This window comes from Megascapheus bottae, chromosome 4, assembly GCF_031878675.1.
Source record: "Megascapheus bottae isolate mThoBot1 chromosome 4, mThoBot2.hap1, whole genome shotgun sequence".
NCBI lineage: Eukaryota > Metazoa > Chordata > Mammalia > Rodentia > Geomyidae > Megascapheus > Megascapheus bottae.
In genome coordinates this window covers 38,942,048-38,967,349 of record NC_143512.1, presented here as the reverse complement: position 1 = coordinate 38,967,349, position 25,302 = coordinate 38,942,048, and the positions used below count along the sequence as shown (strand labels likewise).

At 41.5% G+C, this 25,302-nt stretch overlaps 1 protein-coding gene across 1 annotated transcript in view; it reads right to left on the bottom strand.

Moving 5' to 3' along the window:
- The window catches only part of Serinc5 (serine incorporator 5), a 95,937-nt gene that overhangs the window by 37,030 nt on the left and 33,605 nt on the right, over nucleotides 1-25,302 (bottom strand). The window contains exon 2 of the mRNA XM_090331704.1: nucleotides 14,605-14,772. Within this exon, the coding sequence (XP_090187830.1) occupies nucleotides 14,605-14,772 (168 nt within the window). The remainder of the gene's footprint in view (nucleotides 1-14,604; nucleotides 14,773-25,302) is intronic.

The window sequence follows — 25,302 nt, the reverse complement described above, 5'->3', positions numbered from 1 at the left end:
CGATAAATGGGACTACCTAAAAATAAAAAGTTTCTGTACAGATAAAAACATAGTCGCAAAAGAAGAGAGACAGCCAACCAACTGGGAAAAGATATTCACCAATAATACATCTGACAAATGCTTAATATCCAGTATCTACAAGGAACTCAAGAAATTAATCTCCCCCAAACCCAATAAACCATTCACTAAATGGGCAGGGGAACTAAAGAGAGACTTCTCAGAAGAAGAGATTAAAATGGCAGAAAAGCATATGAGAAAATGTTCATCATCTATGGTCATAAAGGAAATGCAAATAAAAACAACCCTAAGATACCACCTTACCCCAACAAGAATGGCCAGGATTTTGAACTCAGACAATGACAGTTGCTGGCAGGGTTGTGGAGAAAAAGGAACCCTACTACACTGTTGGTGGGATTGTAAACTAGTTCAGCCACTCTGGAAAGCAGTGTGGAGGTTTCTTAAAGAACTGAAAATAGACCTTCCCTATGATCCTGCCATACCACTTCTGGGCATCTACCCTGAACATCATAACCAAAGATATGATAAGGACACCTGCTCAGCTATGGTCATTTCTGCACTATTCACAATAGCCAGGCGATGGAAACAATGCAGATGCCCTAATGCAGATGAATGGATACAGAAAATGTGGTATATATATACACAATGGAATTCTACATAGCCAACAGACAAGATAAAATAATGGCATTCCCAAGACATGTGAAAGGGTATCAATGTATGTGAATTAATGCACCTTCTATCTGGCAAATATCATGTAACCCCTTTACTAATTACAATAAAAAAAATATAATAAAAAAAATAATGGCATTCACAGGGAAGTGGATGAATCTAGAGTGAATCATGCTGAGTGAGACAAGTCAAGACCTAAGGAACAAAAGGCACATGGTATCCTTAATATGTGGCTATTAAATCCAAAGAATACAAAAGCGAGGACTCAATATCTGCATACCCAATGCTATCGACATGGTAATGGAAATATAAACATAACTATATAGATATAAAAACCTATGACTCTATGGACATAACGTTTTATTTCATAACTTAATGTTTCTATGACATACAAACCCTTAGCCTAATTTGGATTAAGTTCTAAATACTAAGTCCCAGTGACTATAAATAGAGATTTCCTTCTTGAACACTTATGTTAAACCTGTCATTTAAAATACGATGTAAAAATCAATGTTAATAAATTCTTTAAAAAAAAAATAACTGCATGTAACCAAATGGACTCACTGAGGGTCTAATACAAGAGTAAGCATACTTCAGCTGTACGTCAGATCCAGCAAGGCTCCTGTTCGTGTAAAAAAAAAAAGTTTCATTGGAACCGCACCACACTCATTTGTTGTCATATTGTTTAGGCTGTTTTTGTATTATGGCAGCACAAAGCCTGCAAGGGTAACAAGCAGGCTCTTCACAGGAAATGCTAGCCCAGTCTAGCAATACGAGAAAGAACTGAGAAGTTGTGCAGAAATGTTGACTGTGGAAATACCTATTCACATTTCAGAGCAAAAGACAAATGTAACAAGTCAGTCTACCCATCCGAAGCCAAAGGAGCAGCAGAGTGGAGTGGAGCAGTTCAGAGGCTGTCCCAACGTCCCACTCTGGCTTCTGACTTCTGCCTTCTCCTGGTGAGACTTCTTCCTGCCTGGAGCTGTCTTCATTCAAATGGAACTTTACTTTCAGTGAGTCAAACTGTCTGTTTTCCGCTTGTCATTTTGGGGTGGCAAAGTATTCATCTTAATTTTATTTTTTGGAGGGAGTGGAAGGGTCTAGGGACAAACATGTCTGTGAGAGTCCATCACTGTTTTTTGTTTGTTTGTTTGTTTTATTGGGGGGCTTTTTGTGGCTCAGAAGCCCTCATCAGCACTAACACAAGTCCTCACATCTGCTACACAAACACCGCCTGTGTGACCAAAAATAAAACCCACAGTGATGAAAGCAGCATGTGAAAAGACTATTTTAGACTGATTTGAAGACTGTGGAAACTGTCCCCTCCACTTAAAAAAAAAAAAAAACTAGACCCCAAAATACCCAATCTCTTATAATTACACTCCAGCCGGCAGCTGGCAGGAGCAACACAGGTCCCTATTACCGGCTCCTCGAGGTTCCAGACGAGCACAAGGAAAAAGCATTCCTGCACAATCATGTGATCCCTAAAGTCAACAGAAGTAAGAGCTTAGCTAACTTCACTGCCTCCATTCCAAATAGAAGACACAGATTTCAGCGTTCAAACATGTGTGTGTTCAAGCACTTTATGTATGGTTAGAGGTTCCTTCCTTACCTTCTTTAAGCAGGTGTTGTTGAGACGGGGTCTCCCTATGTAATCCAGAAGTAAGGTCCTCTGTCCTTCCCAGCTAGAATTACAGTCATGAACCACCACAGCTGACTGCCAAAATACTTTTCTTTTTCTCTAATCTGAGGGCCAGGTCAGCCCCCTGACACCCCAGAATTATCTTTTTTGTTCGAGAATTATTGTCTGACCACAATGATTATTTAGTGGATAGTGATTTTAGAAAGGAATTTAGTTCAGGGGCTGACCAGAAAGACATGCTGTACATCTTTGAAGCACAGGTAATTAATTAAAGAGGCAGTCCAACTAAAGCAACCCTGGTAACACTGAAACCCTCTAGGCAGCCCAAAGCCCTCCTCAGGATTAAGATCTCTACACGTGGGTCACAGATTGTGTCATCAGTGGATGGCACTGAGTAGGGGGAGGAAGGTGCAGAGATGCACATCTGAAGTTCCAAGGAAGAATGCTGTAGAAGAGGGGAGAAGAAAAGGAGGGAAGAAAGAAAAAGGAGAAGGGGAAAAAGACACAGAAAGAGGCGAGGAAGGGGAACAGAAGATTTTAATGAGGAGGAAATTGAAGAAAAAGCACCAATTAAAAAAAAGTTGGCCGGGAGTTTGGCCTAGTGGTAGAGTGCTTGCCTAGCATGCACGAAGACCCCGGTTCAATTCCTTGGTACCACATACTTAGAAAAAGCCAGAAGTGGGGCCAGGAATTTGGCTTAGTGGTTAAAGTGCTTGCCTAGCATGCACGAAGACCCAGGTTCGATTCCTTGGTACCACATACATAGAAAAAAGCCGGAAGTGGTGCTGAGGCTCAAGTGGTAGAGCTCTAACCTTGAGAAAGTCCAAGGACAGTGTTCAGGCCCTGAGTGCAAGCCCAGGACTGGCAAAAAAACAAAAAGAAAAAGAAAAAGCCAGAAGTAGTGCTGAGGCTCAAGTGGTAGAGTTCTAGCTTTGAGAAAAATCCAAGGACAGTGCTCAGGCCCTGAGCTTGAGGCCATGACTGGCAAAAAAAAAAAAAAAGTTAAAATACCCAAAATTATAAACACCAATATCAAAAGGTCAAAATTACTTTTTTAAAAAAAAGATGTAGGCACAAAAACAGTGGCTACTTGTGTGCGGGGGGGAACCAAGTCCTTCTGATGGAGACCCCCCACAAAAAAAAGTCAGGTGCTGATGGCTTACACCTGTAATCCTAGCTACTAAGGAGGCTGAGATCTGAGGCTCATAGTTTGAAGCTAGACTGGACAGGAAAGTCTGTCACACTCTTATCTAAATAACCACTAAAACTCCAGAAGTGGATCTGTGGCTCAAGTGATAGAGATCTAGCCTTGAGGACAAAAACCACAGAACAACTCAGGGACCTTGAGTTAAAGCCCAAGGATTGATACTAAAACAAACAAATAAAAACTCCTAAAATATTAAAAGACATATTCGTTCATAAACGACATTAAAGCAGAAATGCAACCAAGTATAAGAAAAAGATGATTCTCCCTTCAAAGTAGAGGTCACATACATCAATTATGTGAAATCATGCTTCTACGTGACTGTCAGGAGGACAGTAAACATCCCCACAGTGGAAGAAGTCTCTTTAGGCAACTAATTTAAACGATTTGTTGAAGTTTTTTCTTATTTTATATTTATCTGGATAAATATATGGTATCTGGATGTAAAGTAATACCTTTTTCTTACTATTGGATGAATGTTTCCTGAATTCCAAAAAGAATGTGTTATCCAAAAACAGGAGAAGGGGTATCAATGTTCTACCTGATGAATGTTAACTGTAACCCCTCTATACATCACCCCAACAATAAAATAAACCTAAAAAACAAAATAGAACTAAAAAAAAAATGTGTTCTCCAAAATCCCTGCTGTTTTAAAAAACAGAACTCCAGCTTTTTTATTTTAATGCTGGTAGTGAGGAAAACTTAGGGTCCTGGGCTCTTACTAGGCTTACTATTCATAGCTGGCACTCTGCTACTTGAACTATGTCTCCAGTTCTAGCTATTCATGGGTTAGTTGGAAGTAAGAGTCTCGAGGATTTTTCTGCCCAGAGTAGCTTCAAACCTTAATTCTCAGATCTCAGCTTCCGGAGTGTGGTAAGTCGTTTATGTGGTAAATTATGATAAACATGAGCTACAGTGCCTGGCAATAATAGAACTCTAACATCTGCTTGGTCATATAAAAGAAGAGGGAGGGGTGAGGGTAAGAGGTAGAGCACTTGCTTTAGCATGCACAAAGGTTCCAGAGTTCAAGTAGGAAGATTGGTAGAAAGGAAAGAGGAGGGAGGAAGAGATATAGAAATGAAGGGGTGAGATTGAAAAACAGAGGGACACATATCTGTAATCACAGAACTTGGAAGAGGCAGAAAGACCATGACTTTGAGATTCTGACTTCTAAAAAAGCAAATGAACACAAAAATAAAATAAGGGTTACAGAATATAAGCACTGTCATATTGCAACAATCAATCTGATAATAATATGGCCACAGCATGACTAATGGGTGGATAATATATACAGTGCAGATACACTGGATAATGGAATGACTCATAGCCTGGACAGGATAAAGTAAGAGATGTATAATTTAATGTTTGTGAATTGTTTACAGCTGATATTTTCCATTTAGATTTTTTTTGAACTTCAGTTAGCCCTAGGTAACCAAAAGTAAAGACATAAAAGCCTTAAATGAGTGGGGAACTACTGTATTACAATATTTCTACACTGTTTCTTGTCTTATCTTTTTGATGGTACTTCATGTTACGTCATTCCTTTGCCATGTTATTAGGTCCCTCTGGCTCCATTTGTATAACTCACAATATTTATACACTCTTGTGTTGGGCCCCTTTTTGGGACAGTCATTTAACAGATGGTTTTGACTATTCACAGAAAAATATCTTAGAAAAGGTCCCTTCTCTCACACTGTTAGAGACAATCTTTAACATACCCCAGTGGTGCTCTCCACAAGGCTTCTGGATAATGGGTCCTCAATATCAAGGACACTTAGTACTGTTTCTTGCTTTCTGGGTCCTGGCAAGCTCATTATTACTGGACAAGGGTCAAGTCTCTTTGTCCTTGATTCAGACTCAAAAAATAAATTAAAATGCCTCTCGGTAGGCTATCCATTAGTTCCAAGTGCTGCCTCTAGTATAAAATAGTTCCCCACCCATCAAGTGCCTCCAGCCTTCATTGCTTTTGGGCAGATGAGGCCCCCCAGATAAGAAGAAGCCAGGGACAGAAAGGTACAGGCATTCTTGCTTTGTCTTCCATATGGTGTTGTGTCTGGGTAGAATTTAAACCAAAACTGGTGAGAAACTTGTGTTATCAGAGTCACTCCTACTGGGAGGAGAGAGAACGAAAATGAGGGAACCCAGAAGATTTAACAGTTGGCATCTCACAGAGTTTTCCTTACTATGATGGTCCTTAGTATCCTACAATGAATGGTCTTGAAGTTTGCACCCAAACTCACACTGGCCGAGATCTGAGAATGGTAGTTCAAAGCCAGCCCAGGCAGGAAATCCCATGAGACTCTTATCTCCAATTTACCACCAGAAAACTGAAAATGGTGCTTTGGCTCAAAGTAGTAGAGCACTAGCCTCGAGCAAAAGAGTTCAGAGCCTGTCCAGGCCCAGAGTCCAAGCCCCACAACCAAAGAAGGAAGAAGAGGAGGGGAAGGGAGGAGAGAGGGTGAGGAGGAGAGAGGGAGGTGGGGGTAGAGAAGGAAACAGCAGCTACTCTTTATACACTTGACTCTTACAATATACAACAGCATATTGCTGGTGAAGATGGCATTGTCTGGTGTTTTTTATTTTTCTCTCTTGTTCACTTGCTCATTTATCCATCTTTGGGAGGGGGATAAAGAGGGATAGAGAAATGGAGGGACAAAGGGCAAACAAACACAGCAAACAAACTGCAACTTGTGGGTAGGAGAGAAAAAAAAAGCTGAGAGCAAAGGTGACCTTGTCCAAAAAGAATTGTACCATTTTCTGACTTGTTATCACCTTAACAATAATAATTTTTTTTAAAGATACAACAGGGCCGGGAGTTTAGCCTAGTGGTAAGAGTGCTTGCCTGGCATGCATGAAGACCCGGGGTTCGATTCCTCGGTACCAAATACATAGAAAAAGCCAGAAGTGGTGCTGTGGCTGAAGTGGTAGAACTCTAGCCTTGAGAAAGCCCAAGGACAGTATTCAGGCCCTGAGCTCATCCCCAGGACTGGCACCAAAAAAAAAAAAAAAGATACAACAGCACAAAGAACTCCGCATTAGATTAGTGAGAGAACTTTTGGAAAGTATTCCAACTCAGTTAGGTTAACATAAAATCCTCCAGATTCTAAAGACAGAGTTAAGCAATACATTTTGAATTTTTTTATTATTCTAACTCAAAACAGGAAAAGCTGCTCATAAAGAATTCTACCTAGGGCCTTGATATGCCTAAAACAAGTCTTCAGTACACCGTACTTTGAACATGCAATTATGTTTGTTTTTAAAAGATGGTTACACCAAATGCAACCTGTGGACAGTTCTTTTCCACCCACAAAGCCACCGAACAAACTAGCAGTAGGTTTGGGGCTGTTCTATTCTCTTGTCAGACCAACTGCCCTCAAGGTCCCTAGAACTATGCTTTTGTCCTTGAGGACAGGAAGCGCCAGGTAGGAAGCTGGGCTCAGGAGCTGTTCTTTCCAGCAGGAACACTTCTTCCTGCCACTGTGCCCAAAGACCACTCTGAAATTCCACAGAAGGCGACACTGGCTAAACAGCTTTCCCTGTTACTTCAGTATCTGGCTAGCAAACAGACCTAGTGGCATCAACAAAGTCGCGCTGGCCCGGTGATCAACAGTTCTGAGTCTAAGTGTCAACTGTACCTGTGCCATGACTTTTGACCTGCTAAATAACTGGTTGGCTCAGGACTCATCTACTTTTAAAATTTAAAATGATTTCTTCAAATTTTATTTGCTATAAGTTGGAATAACTATGAGCCACACCCTTTTGCTATTCATCCTAGTTATAGGACCCTTTTGCCAAGACCTTGATTCAGGTACTTCTGGATCCCCGGGGCTAGCTCAAAGAGGGCATCTTCCAAACCACACTTACTACTAAGCTTCCTTAATCCCTATTATTCTTTATGCTGAATGTAAGAATAAACCCATCTACCACATTACAGCATCTCAAACATACTACAAGAAAGATGTCAATTCCAGGAATCGCACAAGTATTACAAAATGTCACTCGGAAATGACTAAGATGTATTTCTAAATAGTCTTCTGAAACTGAAGTTGTTCCTAAGGAATGTAGCCTTTGCACTCATCCACAGTCACACCGTTGTAGTATCTCCAGTTTAGAGAAGTGGTACCTCATCTGGAAAAAACAGGGCATCCTCAGCTCACCATGAGAATCAGTCCTCTGTAAAAGAAGTCTTAGCAAAGCTGGAGACATTCAGGAAGTATCCAAGTCCAAATGAGTGAGTGGAGTATATAAATGGAGGGAGCCTAGCATGGTTAAAGCACAACTGATCAGAATGTAGACCAAAACTAATACTTTAGAGTTCTGTCTGAGGAGAGTACCTGGCTTGCCCTAGATCTAGAAATGGGAGGATGGAGGGAGAAAAGGCCTATAGGTGTTTCTAGCTCTTCCTAGTAATTAACTCATGAAAGATACTCAAAGCTAGAAATGAATGGGTTGCCTCAAGGAAAGCAAGTGAAAAAGGCCTGGAAGCACTTAAGCAACAAGCAAAGAGAACATGACATCATCCCCACGATAATGGAAGATTGGAAAAAGAAAATGGGTAAATGTTGGCAAGAATGTCAAGAAATTTGAACCTTCACACATTAGTTTATTAAGACTATCTCACATAGAGTTGAAGATGGAAAATGGCACTGCTGCTTTGGAAAAGTCAGGCAGCTCCTCAGAAGGTTAAGTAAGACATTCCCATATAGTCCAGAAGTGTACAGACCCCAATGAACACATGTGTCCATACAAAAAATGTGCGGTACATAAGCATTATCTATAAGAGCCAAAAGGTAAAACAACTTAAATGCCTATCAAATGATAAACAAATAAAATATGGTCTAGTCATAGATGGAATACTTTATTCAGACATACAAAAGAAAAAAGTACTGATATATGCTACATGAATGAACCTTGAAACATACTAACTGAACAAAATGAAGTACAGAAAGAGATGTACTATATGCCAAACTGTTTTCTCTCACTAAATAACAAAATACCTGATTCCAGGTAATGTATAAACAAAAGAAGTTTCTTTAGTTCTTGATTCTGAAAGCTGGGAAATCTAAGAATATAGTACTGACATCTACTGAGGATGTTTTTGCTCTGCCTAAAATGGTGCACGGTATCACATGCCAAGACCAAGTGGTGTCGGGAGCAAGAGTGGAATCAAACTGTACTTTGATTTGCATCAGATAATTGCTTGATTGTCTTATTGCTTTTTGGCCTTCTCCTGTTCAATTGATCTGAGATTTACCATATGAATGTAACCCCCAACAGTTCCCTGATTAACCATCTGGATGTAACACCTGGGAGTGCCCTGGTCTCAGGGAGGGATAAAAACTTTGAGTGAAAAATAAACGAGGCGGCAGTTTTTGCGTGCACTGCAGACCTCCAGGACCCGATGTGTTTGTCTCTCTTCTAATTTTTCCAGTCCCTGCCCCTTATTTCAGGAACCCCAATTTGCTGCCGGGAGGCCCCGGCAAAGTGGCAATCTGTCTTCCTCAAGAAGACACTGGTACCACCTCCAGAGGAGCTTGAACCTCACTCCTTCATTTAACTCAAGTGTTTTACATGAATTAGAGATTAAGTTTCCAAGGTATAAACTTTGGGGACCCATTCAAACTGTCACTGAATAGTTCCACATAATTTAATGTCTCAAATAGACAAATCCATAAGGAAAGTAAGTAAACTAGTGGCTACCTGGGACTTGAAAGAATTGGGAAGAAATGGGGATTTAATGTCAATGAATATAGTTTATTTGGGAGTGACAAGAATGTTATAAAATTAGACTGTGGTGATGACTACATAGCTCTACAACACTGAACTATGTATTTTAAGTAAGCCAATGAGTCAATAAAGCTGTTCAAAATAAAAATGAAAAGCAATTGTGTGACACTAGAGATATCAATGTGATTATATGGGTTGAGGAATGAATGTGTTAAATATTGTTCTGAACATTTCTCATGGGTTAAAATAATGAATTTGCACAAAACCCTACAGAGCGTGTTAAGGCTTACTGATTCTGCAGTACTGGGATCAAACACAAAGTGTTCTTCATTCTAGGCAAGTCTCTACTACTAAGCTACATTCCCAGCTACACAATAATCGTGTGTGTGTGTGTGGGTGTGTGTGCATGTGTGTGCATGCATGCATATGTGTACACATATGTGTACACAAGTACCAGTACTAGAGCTTGAACTCTGGGCTTGGGCACTATCCCTTACTTTTTCTTGCTCAAGGCTAGCCCTCTACCCACAGCTCAATGTCTGGCTTTTTTGGTGGTTCATTGACGGTAAGAGTCTCACTGACTTTAGTACCTCTTCTCTCATGTGGATACAGCAAACGTGAAAATAACTGAGAAATACAAACCAAATATATCTATCCCACCCCTATGCAATAACTGGCTTGGGGTCATGATCTTCAGATCTTAGCCTCCTGAGTAGGTACAGGTGTGAACCACCAGCCCCTGGCCACAATTGAGTCCCATCCTTTAGACTCATCAGTTCACTTTCTCCTCTTTTCCATATAATCTTTTCTCAATGTCACTAGTACACATGAATTTCCCTTTAGTATCACTTCTCTCATGAGGACACTGCAAACATGAAAATAACCAAGAAATACAAACCAAATATATCTATCTCACGCCTATGCAATAACTGTGTTCTAAGACACTGAATTTTCTAGATAAAAAAAAATCCTTTTAGCTCATCCTGCCAAGAGCAATTCATTTAACACCCTACCCCCACCCCAGTGTATCTAGTGTCTCAGATTTATATCTGCTTAATGAATGGCAAACACAGCCTGCAAGAAAATCTCTGTTTTATTTTTGTTTATTTTTGTTACTGGGGACTGAACCTGAAACATTGGACTTGTGAGGCAAGTGCTTTGCCACTGAGCTACATCCCAACTCCTAACTTGTATTTGATATGGGGAAACATCTCCAAGGTAGCAGCCTTGTCCCATTCAACCTCTGCAGGAGGGCCATCAGCTAGTAGAGTTCTCATAGCAAAGAGAAGTGTCCCTGGTGAGATGCAGGAAGAAGTCAGCCTGGCATCTTCTTTTACTTCTCTCTCACTGAGATTCACATTCAAGCCACATTTGGAAACCAAAGAACTGAACAAGAGCTGGTCTTGGTCTCATGGTCTCAACCCACACACTTTGGTGGGCGGGCCAAGTGCCTCTGGCAGGGCTCGTCTACTTGGTAGAGGCGAGAATGTGGGGTGGGAGGCAATGACACACCCCACTGGGGCCACGACAAGCATTCGGTTCTTTTCCCTCTGTCAATTTTATCCTCAAGTATTTCCACAAGCCAACAAAAGGGGTGAGGACTCCAGCAGAACACAGTGCAGGCCCCACAAGGGGACCTTTCAGCACCCGCCCCCACATACTGCCTCAGGATGAGGTCAGCCTCCTTCCGAGGCTATGAAACAAGCCGACTTTGTGGCCAAATGGTCCCCCACGAGGGGAGAAGGATTGGTTTCACCCACAGAGACCTCATTCCCTATGCAGGAAGCCCAGCCAAACCTCTTTTAAATAAGTGCATTCAGAGACCAGCATGGAAACATTTACAAAAGCCCCTGTGAGACACCAGTGTTGCCCCTTCCCTTCCTCTCCCTCTATCTGCTCTCTGACCCCAAATTATACCCCGCAACAAACACACACCACCTTCCTAAATCTGTTTCCATGATAGCTCAGAAATTTATAATGGATCCCTAACCATCAGCAGATTATGCTTCACACCTCTCGTAGCACTAAAATTCCTGGGAGTTTTTTGACCCACCCCTATCTCTTCTTCATCCCATACATACTTTGTCTTTGCCTTTTCTTCTCTAGTTACATCAATCAATAGCTTAAGAAACACATTTATCCCAGGTTTAAATCCCAACTCTATCACTTAGTTCTTAAGTTCTACCTGGCACAATGTACTTAAGTGACTCAATGCTTCAGTTTCCTCATTTGTAGAGTAGGGATAATGACAGTAGTGATGAAGGGAGAAGATACAGGTAAAATACTTCAAACATATTTATTATATATACAAGTTACTTCTTTCATGATCCTTTCTTAGCAATACCAGTCAGCATCCAGTATCTTCCATTTCTTGACTGTCTGACCACAAGCTGGAGTTGTTAGGGATTTGCTGGGACAGGTTATTTGGATAGTAATTAGGTATTTAAATGTTGGCATGCATGTTCTAAAACATATGGTTTTCAAATTACCTCTACCTCTAGTAGCAATGTTTTCACCTCTCAAAGATGTCATATGCTTGTTTAGTTACAAAAATAAAAAAGACAAGAAAAAATTTGTCTTTTGGATCCAACTCTTTGATTCTACTAGGACTAAAACTTTCTGAAGAACAGAGGTCATGTCACAGATATCTAGGACACTGAGTTCCCATCACAGGACCTCAGTGAATCACCAAGCCACTGATTATTGAATTTGAGAAAAGAACATTAAGCTATTACAAAATCAAAAGCAGCAAATGAGCTGGATGTGGTGGCTCAAGCCTGTAATCCTACTCTACTCAGGAGGATGAAATCTGAGGATCCCAGTTCAAAGCCAGCCCAGGCACTAAATTCTGTGAGACACTTATATCTAATTAATTACCAGAACACTGGTAGTGGTGCTGTTGCTCAAGGGGTAGGGCAGTAGCCTTGAGCTGAAGAGCTCAGGGAAAGACCCAGGCCCAGAGTTCAAGTCCCATGACCAACAACAACAAAAAAAAATGTAGCAAATGGAGAGCTGAGAATATAGGTCCATGAGAAAACACTTACCTAGCATATTGTGAGGCTCCAATTCCAACATTACAAAACATATACCAAACATGTAAAATGGAAAATTAAATAGACCTTTAGAGTTAGTGTTTAAAAAAAAAAAATCTACCCCACCAGGTGCCAGTGGCTCATGCCTATAATCCTAGCTACTCAGGAGGCTGAGATCTGAGGATCAAGGTTCAAAGCCAGCTCAGGCACAAGAGGACCTAAGACTCTTATCTCCAATTAACCTCTAAAAAATGGGGCTTGGCTCGAGGGTAGGGTGGTAGCCTTGAGCTGAAGAGCTCAGGGACAGCGCCCAGGCCCAGTGGTAGGGTGGTATCCTTGAGCAGAGTTCAGGGACAGTGCCCAGGCCTAGTTCAAGCCCCATGACCCACACAAAAAAAAAATCTACCCCTTAGCATCCTAACTCCTGGACTTCTTGCCACAAATACACTAGGTTAAACCATGGTAAGAGGAAGAGAATGGGAGTCAGCAATTGAATACAGAGCAAAGCTGGCAAAGGCTCCAGAATGGCATCCATCCTTTTTTATGACACTAATAATTTCCACCTATTTTAGGCCTCTGGAGAGTCCACGTCTCTTCTGAATGATAACCATACTAGAGGAACTACAGTTCTGACTCTAGCACTAAGCATTGGAGAATCCAAAGGTATTAACAGTAGTTTCCATGGTAAATGGATTTCTTAAGAAAAAGCTTCATAGAGCCTACTTTAACTAATGAGTAAGGAATATACCAGTCAATTCTAGGAAAATGCTTATTTGAGGCTGGGGATATAGCTCAGTAGCAGAGTGTGCTTAGCATACATGAGGTACCAGCAAAGGAAAGAAAAAGAAAGAAGAAAGGAAAGAAGGAAGGGAAGAAGAAGAAAAGAAAGAGGAGAAGAGGAGGAAGGAAGGCAAAGAAATGATCGTTCTGAGGCACTTGAAGTATTTATTTATTTATTTATTTATTTATTTATTTATTTATTTATTGCCAGTCCTGGGCTTGAGCTCAGGGACTGAGCACTGTCCTTGGACTTTCTCAAGGCTAGAGCTCTACCACTTGTGCCTCAGCACCACTTCTGGTTTTTTCCTATATGTGGTACCGAGGAATCAAACCCGGGTCTTCATGCATGCTAGGCAAGCACTTTAACCACTAGGCCAAACTCCCGGCCCTTGAAGTATTTATTTAACGCAGTCATAATGCCAGCACCAGGTGGGGGAGAGGTGGTCTCCCTGGAGCTGCTCTGGGGAGGCCATCCTCACCAAGGAGAAGCTCAGTATCATTAGAGCTTGCTCCTGGCTTCTCGCCATCTCCTCACTGCTCAGCCCTGGGAGGGTACAGGGTTGACTGGTGATTCTCTAAGCAAGATAGGGCTTGAATAGCTAGGTTCTACTCTCCAGTTGCCTGGGATGAGAGCTGTCTTCATCAATATGCTGCTGGTGCTGCTCTCCTCCCCATCAATGGATACCCAGGCAGATAAAGTCTGCCCTGCTTTATGCTGACAGAGCCCAGTCTGAAGGTTCAGGTAGAGGAGGCCCACCTCACTGCAGATACAGCCACATTGTCTCACATCACCTTATAAGGAATGGATATGAGGTCTACCATCTCCTTGCTCCCATTTTAGTCTCTATTCAGAATGCAGAAGAAAAATAGAATGGCATTATCTATTGGACTTCTTCAAGACCACCACTTATACACACACCCTAATCTGATCAAGAGGAGTACAGTAAGAGAAGAAAGGATTCTCTGTGTGTCTCCATGAGTATCATATATCTATACACACTGCCCAAGAAATGGGTGAAAATCTATCATCACTCCTGGAGATACCATCCTCGAAGCAAGCTATCCAGAAAGTTAAGTATCACCCAGCAGCTCCCTCCCCAATATCTAAGTTAAATATCACCCAATATCTAAGCTGCATCATCCTTTCCATGAAGGGCAAACTGTTTCTAACAGCTGCTACTTGAGTACTGGCAGACATTCTTATGACGAAGGAAAAGTATACTGGGGTGTATAAACAAAGTCTGTACAGTTCATCAGAACAACTATAAATATAGCAAAGACAAAACCCACAACCTTCTGACACACACATTGCCTACCAAAATCATCAGACTACCTCCAGACCACTACTAAAGATCAAAATGTGAACGAACGGTTTACCTGCTTGGCCAGAAAAGAGCAGAGAGGCTTCAGGAAATTTCCAAGAGAACAAGTATATCCCTCAAAGCACATGGAACTCTGTCCTATAACTCACATTTCCTACACACTCTCCCCATACATCAACAATAGGAAAAGAAGAAGAGAGGCAAACTTACGTGCTCCTTCACCTGCTTGGCCACAGTGGGTGACATCATCATGCAACAGAGGAAGACCACCAGGATGAAGAAGAGCGCATACATGAAGCGGGTAGTTCTTGACTGTCGGACCTTGGGGCAGCAACCGCAGCAGAGAGAGCAGCCAGCAGTCCCACAGCAGCAGGCCAACTAGCAAAGGACACAGACATACCTTCAGAGTGCGATACTGTGATTTAGCAAGAAATGCTTATTTGGTTTTCATGCCAGGTTCCCAGCACTAGAGTTTCTAAAACCACTGGAATGTTCTGTGGAAAGAGGTATTTTGCGTTGGTGTTATTTTGATTATTTTTTATTGTTATTATCAAGGTGATATAAGAGGGATTACAGTTACGTAAGTCAGGTAAAGAGAACACTTCTTTTTTAACATTCACCACTTTCCTTGCTCTCTTCCAGTTTCTCAATCCCATCCCTACCCACAAGTCATATAATTCTTTTTTTTTTTTTTTTGGTCAGTCTTGAGGCTTGAACTCTTGGGCCTGGGCACTGGCCCTGAACTCTTCAGCTCAAAGCTACCGTCCTACCCTGGAGCCACAGAGCCACTTCTGGTTTTCTAGTGGTTAATTGGAGATAAGAGTCCCACAGGCTTTAGTGCCTGGTCTGGCTTTGAACCACGATCCACGGCTCTCAGCCTCCTGAGTAGCTATGATTACAGGCATGAGCCACCGTGCCCGGCTGTATAATTCATTTTTAAAATGGTGACCAGCGAGTCCCATTGCTGCATTTGCTTGTCCTCTGCCCCTCTGTTGTCTGCCTCCCCAAAGCCTTTGTTATTTATAAAGAACCCCTTTAAGCCACATTTGAGTTTATGCTAATGTTGTGACTCTTGCTGACCTCCACAGATTACACGGGGATGCAGGCTGGTTGTCCCAGGCTGCGTGACTTGGAGGGTAGAACATTTAGTCCCCTTCTCCCACTGACTCAAGAGTTCACAAGCCACATGCCCCTGGGAATGGATGCTCCTGGGCTTCCAACACCTGAGTCTTGCCCTGTGGATGTCTTCAACCTGCTGTTTGTTTGTATCTTTCATAACAGACAAGTAAATGTAAGCAAAGAGTTTTCCTGAGTTTTGTGGGCTATTCCTGCAAATTACTAAACTCAAGGAATGCATAGATGGAACCCCCTGATTTGTACCCACCCGGATGGAATTGGGGAAGCCAGACTACAGAGGCATCTGAAGTGAAGCCACTGGGACCTTTAGTTGTGTGGTCTTCATTAAAATTGGGTAGTGTTAGGCATGTATTAAACTTTAGAAGAACAAGCTGCCATCGTGTACTCAGCCATTACTTCATAGACATTTACCCCAGCTATAGGCAACTCAGCCTTCCAATACACAAACTGACCCTCCTAAGCACCCTGACCACAGGGCATGCAGAGGAGTTCAGTGGGTGATGATGACACAGCTCTCCAGAACTGGTCTAAGTCTTTAATGATGAGCATTAATGGCTTGGGAGAAGGTCAGTAATAAACAGGAAAAGCACAATTCGTCAGAAGTACCACAAGCATTGCTCTTCAGCCAAAAAAAGATTTCTGGGATTAGCTAACAGTAAGAAAAGGAGCCAAGAGCTTGACAAAAGACAAAGTAAGGGAAGAACAAGAAAAGTAAAATAGGATCTGATAAAAATCTGGAGCCAAAATAATATCAATAACAACTGTATGAACCTCAAAACATGCAGGCCTGGCCAGGCTACACAGATGGTTCTTCATCTTTAGAGGACACAATGCAAGCCTGCAACCTGAAGCACAAAACACATTATTTAACAAAGCTTTGTGTCTCTATGGGTAAGCTTCCTAGGCCAGTCAGTGGGCCATAGGCCCAGTGGGGCTCAGAACTCCTGCTGCACCACTATCAGTTTACATACTTCTTATTTGAGAAAACTAGGTTTTTAATACAGTATAACACAGAAGATCAAAAGGATTAGCAGCTCAGGCTCAAAGTCAGTCAGGTCTGCACCCAAGCTTGCTGCTGATCAGCAAGCAAGTTATTAATCCTTTTAAGTCTCTGTCTGTCATTTATAAGGCAGAGATGGTAAAAAGGACTTAGGTTTAAAGTCTCCTGGACACTCTGCTTAGATGTTCTCACTGGATATACATGCTGTCTGGGAAGAACTTATAGTACCCATTAAGGAATTCCACAAGGGATTATCCTGAGCTGTACATTACAACCCAAACTGTGTGGACTAACTACATTCCATAGTAAACTAAAGTCATAACAATTCAATCTCTTGATAAGGAGTTGGATGAAGGTTAAGGCCTCTGCAAAGTTTCAAAACAAGCATTAATTAGAATGCTACATTATAAACATCATGTATAATGAGATTAGATTGTAGGTTTTCAGGTAAGACAGCAAATAATAATGCTATAAGGTTTAGAAACCTTGTCATTTCCCAAGCTGTCTCATTCACTTAATGAAGTTGTCATGTTTGAGCCCTTTGTCTCATTACTTTTCTACCTCAGATTTTGTGGTATTCCCTCCCATTTATATCAGTAATACAAGCCACTTTTAGTTTTTTCCATTGGAACTCAGGGCCTCAAACTTGCTAGGCAGATGCTCTACCATCTGAAGCACAATGTTCGACTTGTTGCTTTAGGTTATTTTTTTCCCATCTGTCCTAGGGCTTGAACTCAGGGCCTGGGCATTGTCCTTGGCCTTTCTCAAGGCTAGCACTCTACCACTTCTACTACTTTCAACTTTTTCTGTGTATATGATATAGAGGAGTCGAACCCAGGGCTTTGTGCATGCTAGGCAAGCAATCTACCACTAGGCCACACTCCAGGCCCTAGTGCTTGTATTTGTATGGACTAAATCTTCTTTATAATTCACTCATCTATATCTTTAATCTCCAATTAAATTGAGCTTTTCCACTCACATGCCCAAGTTTCTCTCTCACACATAAATCCTCCCTCATACACAAATTCTCCCCAGCTGGCTTGACTCTTCTGGCTATATCCTTCTTCCTCAGCCACCTCAAACTTTTCCCAAATGTCTTTCTTCACTGGTTACACTTAAGCCAAGGTCATAGGTAACTATTTTTTTTTTGCCAGTCCTGGTGCTTGAACTCAAGGCCTGAGCATTGTCCTTGGGCCTTTTCAAGGTTAGAGCACTACCACTTGGGTCATGGCACCACTTCCAGCTTTTCTTTTCCTTTATGTATGTGGTACTGAGGAATCGAATCCAGGTCCTCATGCATGCTAGGGAGGCACTCTACCACTAGGCCAAACTCCTGGCCCTTAAATTTCACTTTTAAATGTGATTCCTACTTGGGAATAGAAATATTTAAGAAGCAGACTATAGCTTGGATCTTAAGTGTCCCCTCAAAGGTAAAGGTGTGGTGTCTAGTATGGAGCTACTAAAAGGTGGTGGAGCCCAGCAAGAGGAGGTAATGAAGGGAGACCCTGGCTCCCTTCTTGTCGGAGACATTCTCCCCTTCCCTGAATTCTTAGTGTAAGAATGTGCCTGCATGCCTGCTTGCATTGATATGCAAACATCCTACCACCTGGCCTCTACCCGGAGCAGGAGCAAACATCCTACTACCGGACCCCTGCCCCCAGCGGTTCCTACACCCCAACCCCCTCCTGCCTCTCCTGAAGAGGCATATAAACCCCTGTGTGAAAAATAAAATTTGCAGCTTGATCAGAACGCTTGTCTTGCTGCCTTCTTCGTGTCTCCTGTCCCTTTCATTCCTCCCTCTAGGTTCTTGGCCCTAGTTGACGTCCCGCCAGATGGGACACCTTCTTGCCCTCTTTTGCTTCCCAGCCATATGCTCCTGCCATGATGTGTCACTTCATCACAGGCCCAAAGTACCCATGCCACCTAATCATGGCCTGAAATCTCCACAAAGGTGAGTCAAAACAAGACTTTTCTTGTTATAAGTTGATTATTTCCAATATTTGTTACAGAAAGCTAATGCCTCCCACAATAGAAGTTTCTCACAGAGGAATCAATATTTAAACTTCCTGTCTCTGCAGAAGGGAAAATGAGTTAGATACAAACATTTAAACGTAAATAAACAGTGAAGAAGGGATGTGATTATAGAAAATATGAAAATAAAGATGCACTAGTTGATTCTATTCCTCATTAAAGTCTTATGGTACTGCATGGATTAAATTTTTCAAAGTTGATGTAAAACAGTATGATATGTCATATATACATACATACACATTCACACACACACACATACACACACACGCATGCATGCGCATATACTCTGAGTTGGGGTAGGCAAAGTAAATAGGGGTAAGTAAGGTAGTAGATATGAACCCAACATCACAAAAAAATAGAAGATATGTATGTATGTGTGATCACAATCCAATAATAACCTTTCTCTACTATTTACTCAAAGCAAACTGCCAAGAACCAAGCATAAACACCCAATCTTAAAGTAAATACTACTATATACCAGGTAGAAATTCAAAACAGTGTCCACAGGGAAATGTTTGTGTGTGCATTCCTGGAAAGTCTTCTAGTCATGCTGACTCACCATTTGGTTCTGGAAGACCATAGCTTAGAATCACTCACCCTGACCTTTCCCTTCAAAACTGGAAATCAATGCTGGGTGTCCTAACTCCAGGATTATCACAGGTTGGGAGAGAAGAGCACATCCACTTGCTATACCTGGTTCCAGAGGGTATAAGTTTTTCACTGAACAAGTCAGGGCTTATAAAACAAATAAATGTAGATGGTATAGCACTAAAAGTAAACCTTGGAGTAAACTATAGGCTCTGGGAGATGAAGATGTGTCTGTGTAGGTTCACCATTTAACAAATGTCCCACTCTGGTGGAAGGTTGATCGAGGTGGAGGTTATACGTGTCAGAGCATGTCAGAGTGTGTGGGACAACTCTATATCTTCTGCTCATGGATTTACTGTGGGCCTAACACTACTCTTTTTTTTAAGCCAATTTTTGAAATGATAATAATAAAATGAACGAAACAGTGCCTGCTCATCCTTGCCTGAATAAATGGAAGCTGAATGAATAATTCATGAAAAAATAATGACAGCACCACTCTTCAAACAAAACACTGTCAATCCTACTCCCTTGGGGACCAGGGTCACCAACCACCAGCTGCATTCTGAACTGCTCACCAGAATTACATCACAAAGAGGATTAAGGCCTCCAATTTATTCATACTGCATACTCCATTTCCTCAGAAGGGAGATATAGATCAGTGGTAGAGCACTTGCCTGTAGGCACAAAGTTCTAGGTTCAATTCCAGAATTATTCCCTCTTCCCCAAAAAAAGGCCAGATCATTTCTGGAGGGCAATAGTTTCAGTCATTCTACAAGTTCATCCTTGCAGCTACGTTTCCACAAGGGCAGAGCCATTCAGGTACCAACATTGGAAAAAGCCTTATTCTTCATCTTATACAAGGACAGGGGTTAAATGAATTTTGGGTCATATATACATGACATACTTCTAAAAGGATAAAGTCAGTATTAATGAGCAGACTTCATATCATATGTAAAAGTAAGTCACTATTAACAAGCAATGTTAATAGTCAGAATGTGACTATAGAGACAGGGTATTTAAAGCAACGAATAAGGTTAAGTAACTGGGATAGTCCTTATAGAAAGAGAAGACGTGGACACAGGCAACCATATAGGGACACCATTAAGAACACGGGAAAGGTAGCCAGCTATCAGCAAATGGAAAGGCCTTAGAAGAAACTAACCCTGTCAACTCCATGCTCTTGGATCTCTACTCTCCAAGTGAGAGACTCAGTTTCCATTGTCTAAGCTGCATGATTGTTGATAGTTTATCTGGAAGTCTCAGTCAACTCATTAGCTCCTGTGCCCTGATGTATTGCACATAATTACATGGGATGCCATGGAGATAGACAAGGCTACTCACTGGTCAACTGTGGCAGGGAGAAAGAAGAAATTTACTTCAGGTTTTAACAAAATGTATGTCTTTTTCTTAAAGTAGAAATAAAAGAGTAATCTGGCAGAGAAGGTTGAAGATATTGTTATGAAAGCCCTTGTAAATGTGGTATGGAGTTCTGTGACTTTCTTTCCTTTTAAAGAATCTTCCCCTCCCCCATCTATACTGTAAAGAAAAGTCTTTCCTCTAAAAAGCCTCCCTTTCCCCATGCTCCACCCCACCCTCCCTCACCCTCCTTGCACCTCTGCACTTGGTTACAAACAGCAAGGGCACATAACAAAGCCTTTCATAAATAATAGGCCTGTGTCTTCACCTGTGAAGAGACAAAATGAAAAGATAAGCCAGGAATACCTGACACTGGGCCTCCACTCTTCCATTTTCCTACCCTAGCACCTAAACACATTCCACAAAGACTGACTGTCACTTCCCTGCCCTGGCTTCCCCCATGGATGTCCTTCCAATGACAGATCAAGGCCTCTAAGAATATGATCACAGAACCATTAGTTAAGGTTGCCAGTGACCAGAGGTAATTTGGTTAAGTAAAAAGGAAGTGCAGTATCTGCATTACCTAGATCCTAGGGGGCAACATTACCAAGTAGAAGTAGCTAGGCATCAAGAAGAAAGAAAACAAAATAAGCATGGGCACACATGTCTCTTATTCGTAAGGGTCAGAAGAGTTATTTTCTCTCCTTCTCAAGTCTTCTTGCATAATTCCAGAAGCATGACTACCAGACTTTGAAGCCTGCAACAGGCAGGAGGCGCATAATAATAAGAAAAGCATTCTAGACTAAGGACCTGTTATGAGCATAAAGATGTGAAGGTAGAGCAGAGGGTAATAATGATGTGGCCGGGAGTTTGGCCTAGTAGTAGCGTGCTTGCCTAGCATGCACGAAGACTCGGGTTCGATTCCTCGGTACCACATACATAGAAAAAAGCTGAAAACGGTGCTGAGGCTCAAGTGGTAGAGCTCTAGCCCTGCGAAAGTCCAAGGACAATACTCAGGCCCTGAGCTTAAACTCAGGACTGGCGGAAAAAAAAAAAAAAGAATATGATGTGAAAATACTAGCATAATGAATACACTGTGAAAATACTATAATAATGAATATGATGTAAAAATACTAACATAATGAATGTGATTAGAATGAAAAACAATGGGATGAAATACAGCTAAATACTTAAGGAAGTATATTGTCAATGCCAACTTGTATCTGAGGGCATGTGGCCCTAAGAGATAAAACCACTAGAACAAGGTATACAGCAGTCATGACGGAAACAGCCAGCACCCAGGAGCACCCAGGCACATGAGATAGAGTAACCGTAAATGGCTAAGAGTCCAGACACCTAGCCATAGGAGACAGAGTAAGACACCAGCGCACTCTGGGGCACAACCAATCCAAAAGAGACTTTTCTGGGCCCTAAACAACCCAAATCAAGCAAGAAGTTTGGGCCAGAGAGGAGCAGTCAAGGACAGATATAAGCAAAGGAGCCAGAATGAGGGAGAACACTTCTGCTGGCCTTAACCAAGACTGTAGTGGGAGGGTGTCTGGCCTGCAGAGCTGCTCCTTGCCCAAGAAGACTGACGAGGACTGAGATTCAACATGAGGCCCATGAGCTCATACCTCAGAGGACTGGGAGCTGCATCCAACAACTGACTGGCAGGCCCCGTTGACTTCAGGACTATGAGATGTCAGAGAGATGAGTCCAGCGGGTGTGCTGGATAGGCGGGATAGAATTAGGCAAGTTAGGACTAGAATATAGTAACTATGTTAACTCTGCTAAGCTATGTTAAATCAACAGCAAAGCAAGGAGAGAAAACGGATCCAAGAGAAAAGCAAGGTTCACAGTGGTGCTGCTCAAAACCTCCTCAGGCATCTCCTGCAGCTATGAGCATGGCTGTGATGTTCCATGCCTAGGTTCCACATGGTGTCCTGACAACATGGTGGAATGATGACCCACATGGATCACAACAGTCCAGCAACACATTCCTCCCAAGAATTGAAGAAGGAAAAGGACTACATAAGACATTCACCACAAGAACCATCCCAAACCCAAGCCCCCATTTCCAGGCTCGGGGCTTGGGTTTAAGTTGTATAAAAGCCTCAGCAGAGTAGGAAACACCAATGCTGAAATGAATACTCTGAGGTTCCTGGATAGCCAGTTCATTTGAAGGCATATTTAAAAGGAATTCTCAAATCTGGGTTGGAGGTGTGGCTGAAGCTGTAGTGCTTCTAGCAAGCACAAAGCCCTGAGTTCAAACCTCATTTCTACCAAGGAAATCTTCAAATCGGACACTACTCTTCTCCAGGCCCATTTGTCTAATTTCTACCAACATAGAAGCCATAGCAAAGTGAGGAAAAACAAAAAAAAAATTGCCTAACTTTAAGAATGGCAATACTGCTGGGCACCATCCTTTCCAATAATGGTCGATGGGAAGGTGGAACTGAAAGGAGAGCATGAACAAAAGACCCCTGCTAATAAAGGAGTGTCTCACAGCACAAATTAGTGCCATTGCAGGTGGACCCTAACTCACAAAATGATTGTGTCCTAGAAACACTCCCCCCTCATGCACACACACACATATGAAAGTTTGTTAGTAGAGGTTTACAGTATATTTATCCATATAAACCAATATGGCTTACGTTACAGTATTATTAACTAAGCATAATGAACACTTATTAAACTCTTATACTCTTCAAGTCTTGAGAAAAATTATTATTATCCACCATGATCATCTCTGTTTAACAAAAATGTGATCAGAGCTCAGACACGATAGGCAACCTAAGGTCATAAAACTGGAGGAGAGTGGCAGAGCAAGGGTTTAAATCTGGCAGACTGCCACTATGCCCTACTTTCTGTTGGCATAAGATAGCAAACAAGAATGATCACATGGCCTGAAACCAGCCTTAGATCTTGATTTTTTTTCTCCAGAAGGAAGCCAGCTGTGCTATAAGAAAGAAGGAAAGCAGATTTTCTTCCCACCCTATGTGAACACGCAGTCTGCATACCTGAAGATGCCATATACCTGAAGATGCCATCTTCCTGCTGGCTAGAGACAAAGGGAAAATTCCTAAGCCTAGTGTCAAATAGCTCAACTACCACACGCCAAGCTCCCAACCTTCCCGCCAAATCCTGCCATGAATTAAAAGCCCAGTTCCTAAGTCTGCACAAATAACCAGGCCATTTACCTACTTAGCCAATATTAATTAAATTCCATATCTACTATGTGTAGCCATTGTTTCTGGGAATGCAGCCCTGAGCCAGGGACCTTATTTTATCTTCACTAAGCAAAAAAAGCAAAAAACAAACAAAACAACAAAAAATAGATGAGAGAGAGACAGAGTAGGTAGACCATCTACATGTTATTTAAGAAGAGAAAGAGGGGGTGGGAGTGTGGCTCCAGTGGTACAGCACTCCTCTAGCAAGTTTGAGGACCTGAGTTCAAACCTCAGAACCACAGAAAGAAGAGAAAAAGAAAAAGAATAAAGGAAACCTAGATACTTCATAAAAAGCGTATGCTACTTAGATTATGATATTCATTATATTCAATGTACATTATGGGAAAACTGAGCTACATAACTTGAGGGTAGGGATAAGAAGGGGAAAATGAGGGAGAACAATGGAAGGAGAGATGTTAATGAAGGTGTAGTATACTCATAACTTGACTTATTGGATTGTAACCTCCCTGTATAACTACTTAATAATTTTTTTAAAAATTGAAATACAACAGAAGATTTTTCTATAATTTCCATAAGAAAAAATACAATACCTGATGAATGTAACTGTAACTGCTCTATCCATTACCCCAACAATAAAATTTTAAAAAAGAAAAAATACGTTACACACACTGAAAATTGATTATTCTGGTTATATAGGGAAATGTACTATGTTGAGGGCAGTTCCCATTATATTAACTGAAAATACTTAATAACACAATAGCACAGAGTAAAGCAGCCTTTTGGATAAAAATATAACAAGACATTGATCAACAATAACCAGAAAAAAACAATCCAGAAAGATGTAAAAATGTCAGTGGTACTTAACAGAGTTGTAGAACCATGAGTGATTATGCTACTCTGTATTTTCTGAGCTTTCCAACACACATATCTTATAATTAGAAAAATATTACCACAAGTTTCTGTTTGGGAAGAAAACAAGACAGCATTCCTATTCCATCTCGTAGGTGGCAAGCACTCAAATATTTGTGAAATGAATCAGACAGCACGTAAAAGAAGCCTACCTCAGCTGTGAGACTGGTTTAAAAACAAAGTCAGCATGTTGTACCACTGTAACTGGGAATGTTTACTGTGCTGCCCACTTACATACACTGAAAATCTCCATTTTGTCCCTATTTCTTATCACAAACAAAAAGATAATCCCTTAACCCTGCATTTACCTCTACTCAACAGAATGTGAAGTACTTAAAAATGACATGATGACTGGAGATATATTGAGGGGGAGGACGCTTGCCAAGCCTCCCCAGGCCCTGAGTTCAATCTCTAGCACCACAACCAAGTAGGGAGCATGGACTACTCAAAAATAAAAAGGGTGCTATAGCTATGTAACTGTACAGCCCCCAAAATAAACTCTCATATTTTTGTTTCTTATATTTTCTTCCTGAGATCAGAGAATCCGCTAGCCACAAGGCCTTTACAGTGATTCCCACTGCTACCAGTAGCATCCAGGATCATGAGCCAAGACAGTGGTTTCCTGCAAGGGATTTCTCAGAGAGCTTTCAATATTCTAGAACATTCTAGTTTCTACCCTCCATCCTGTTTCCACAA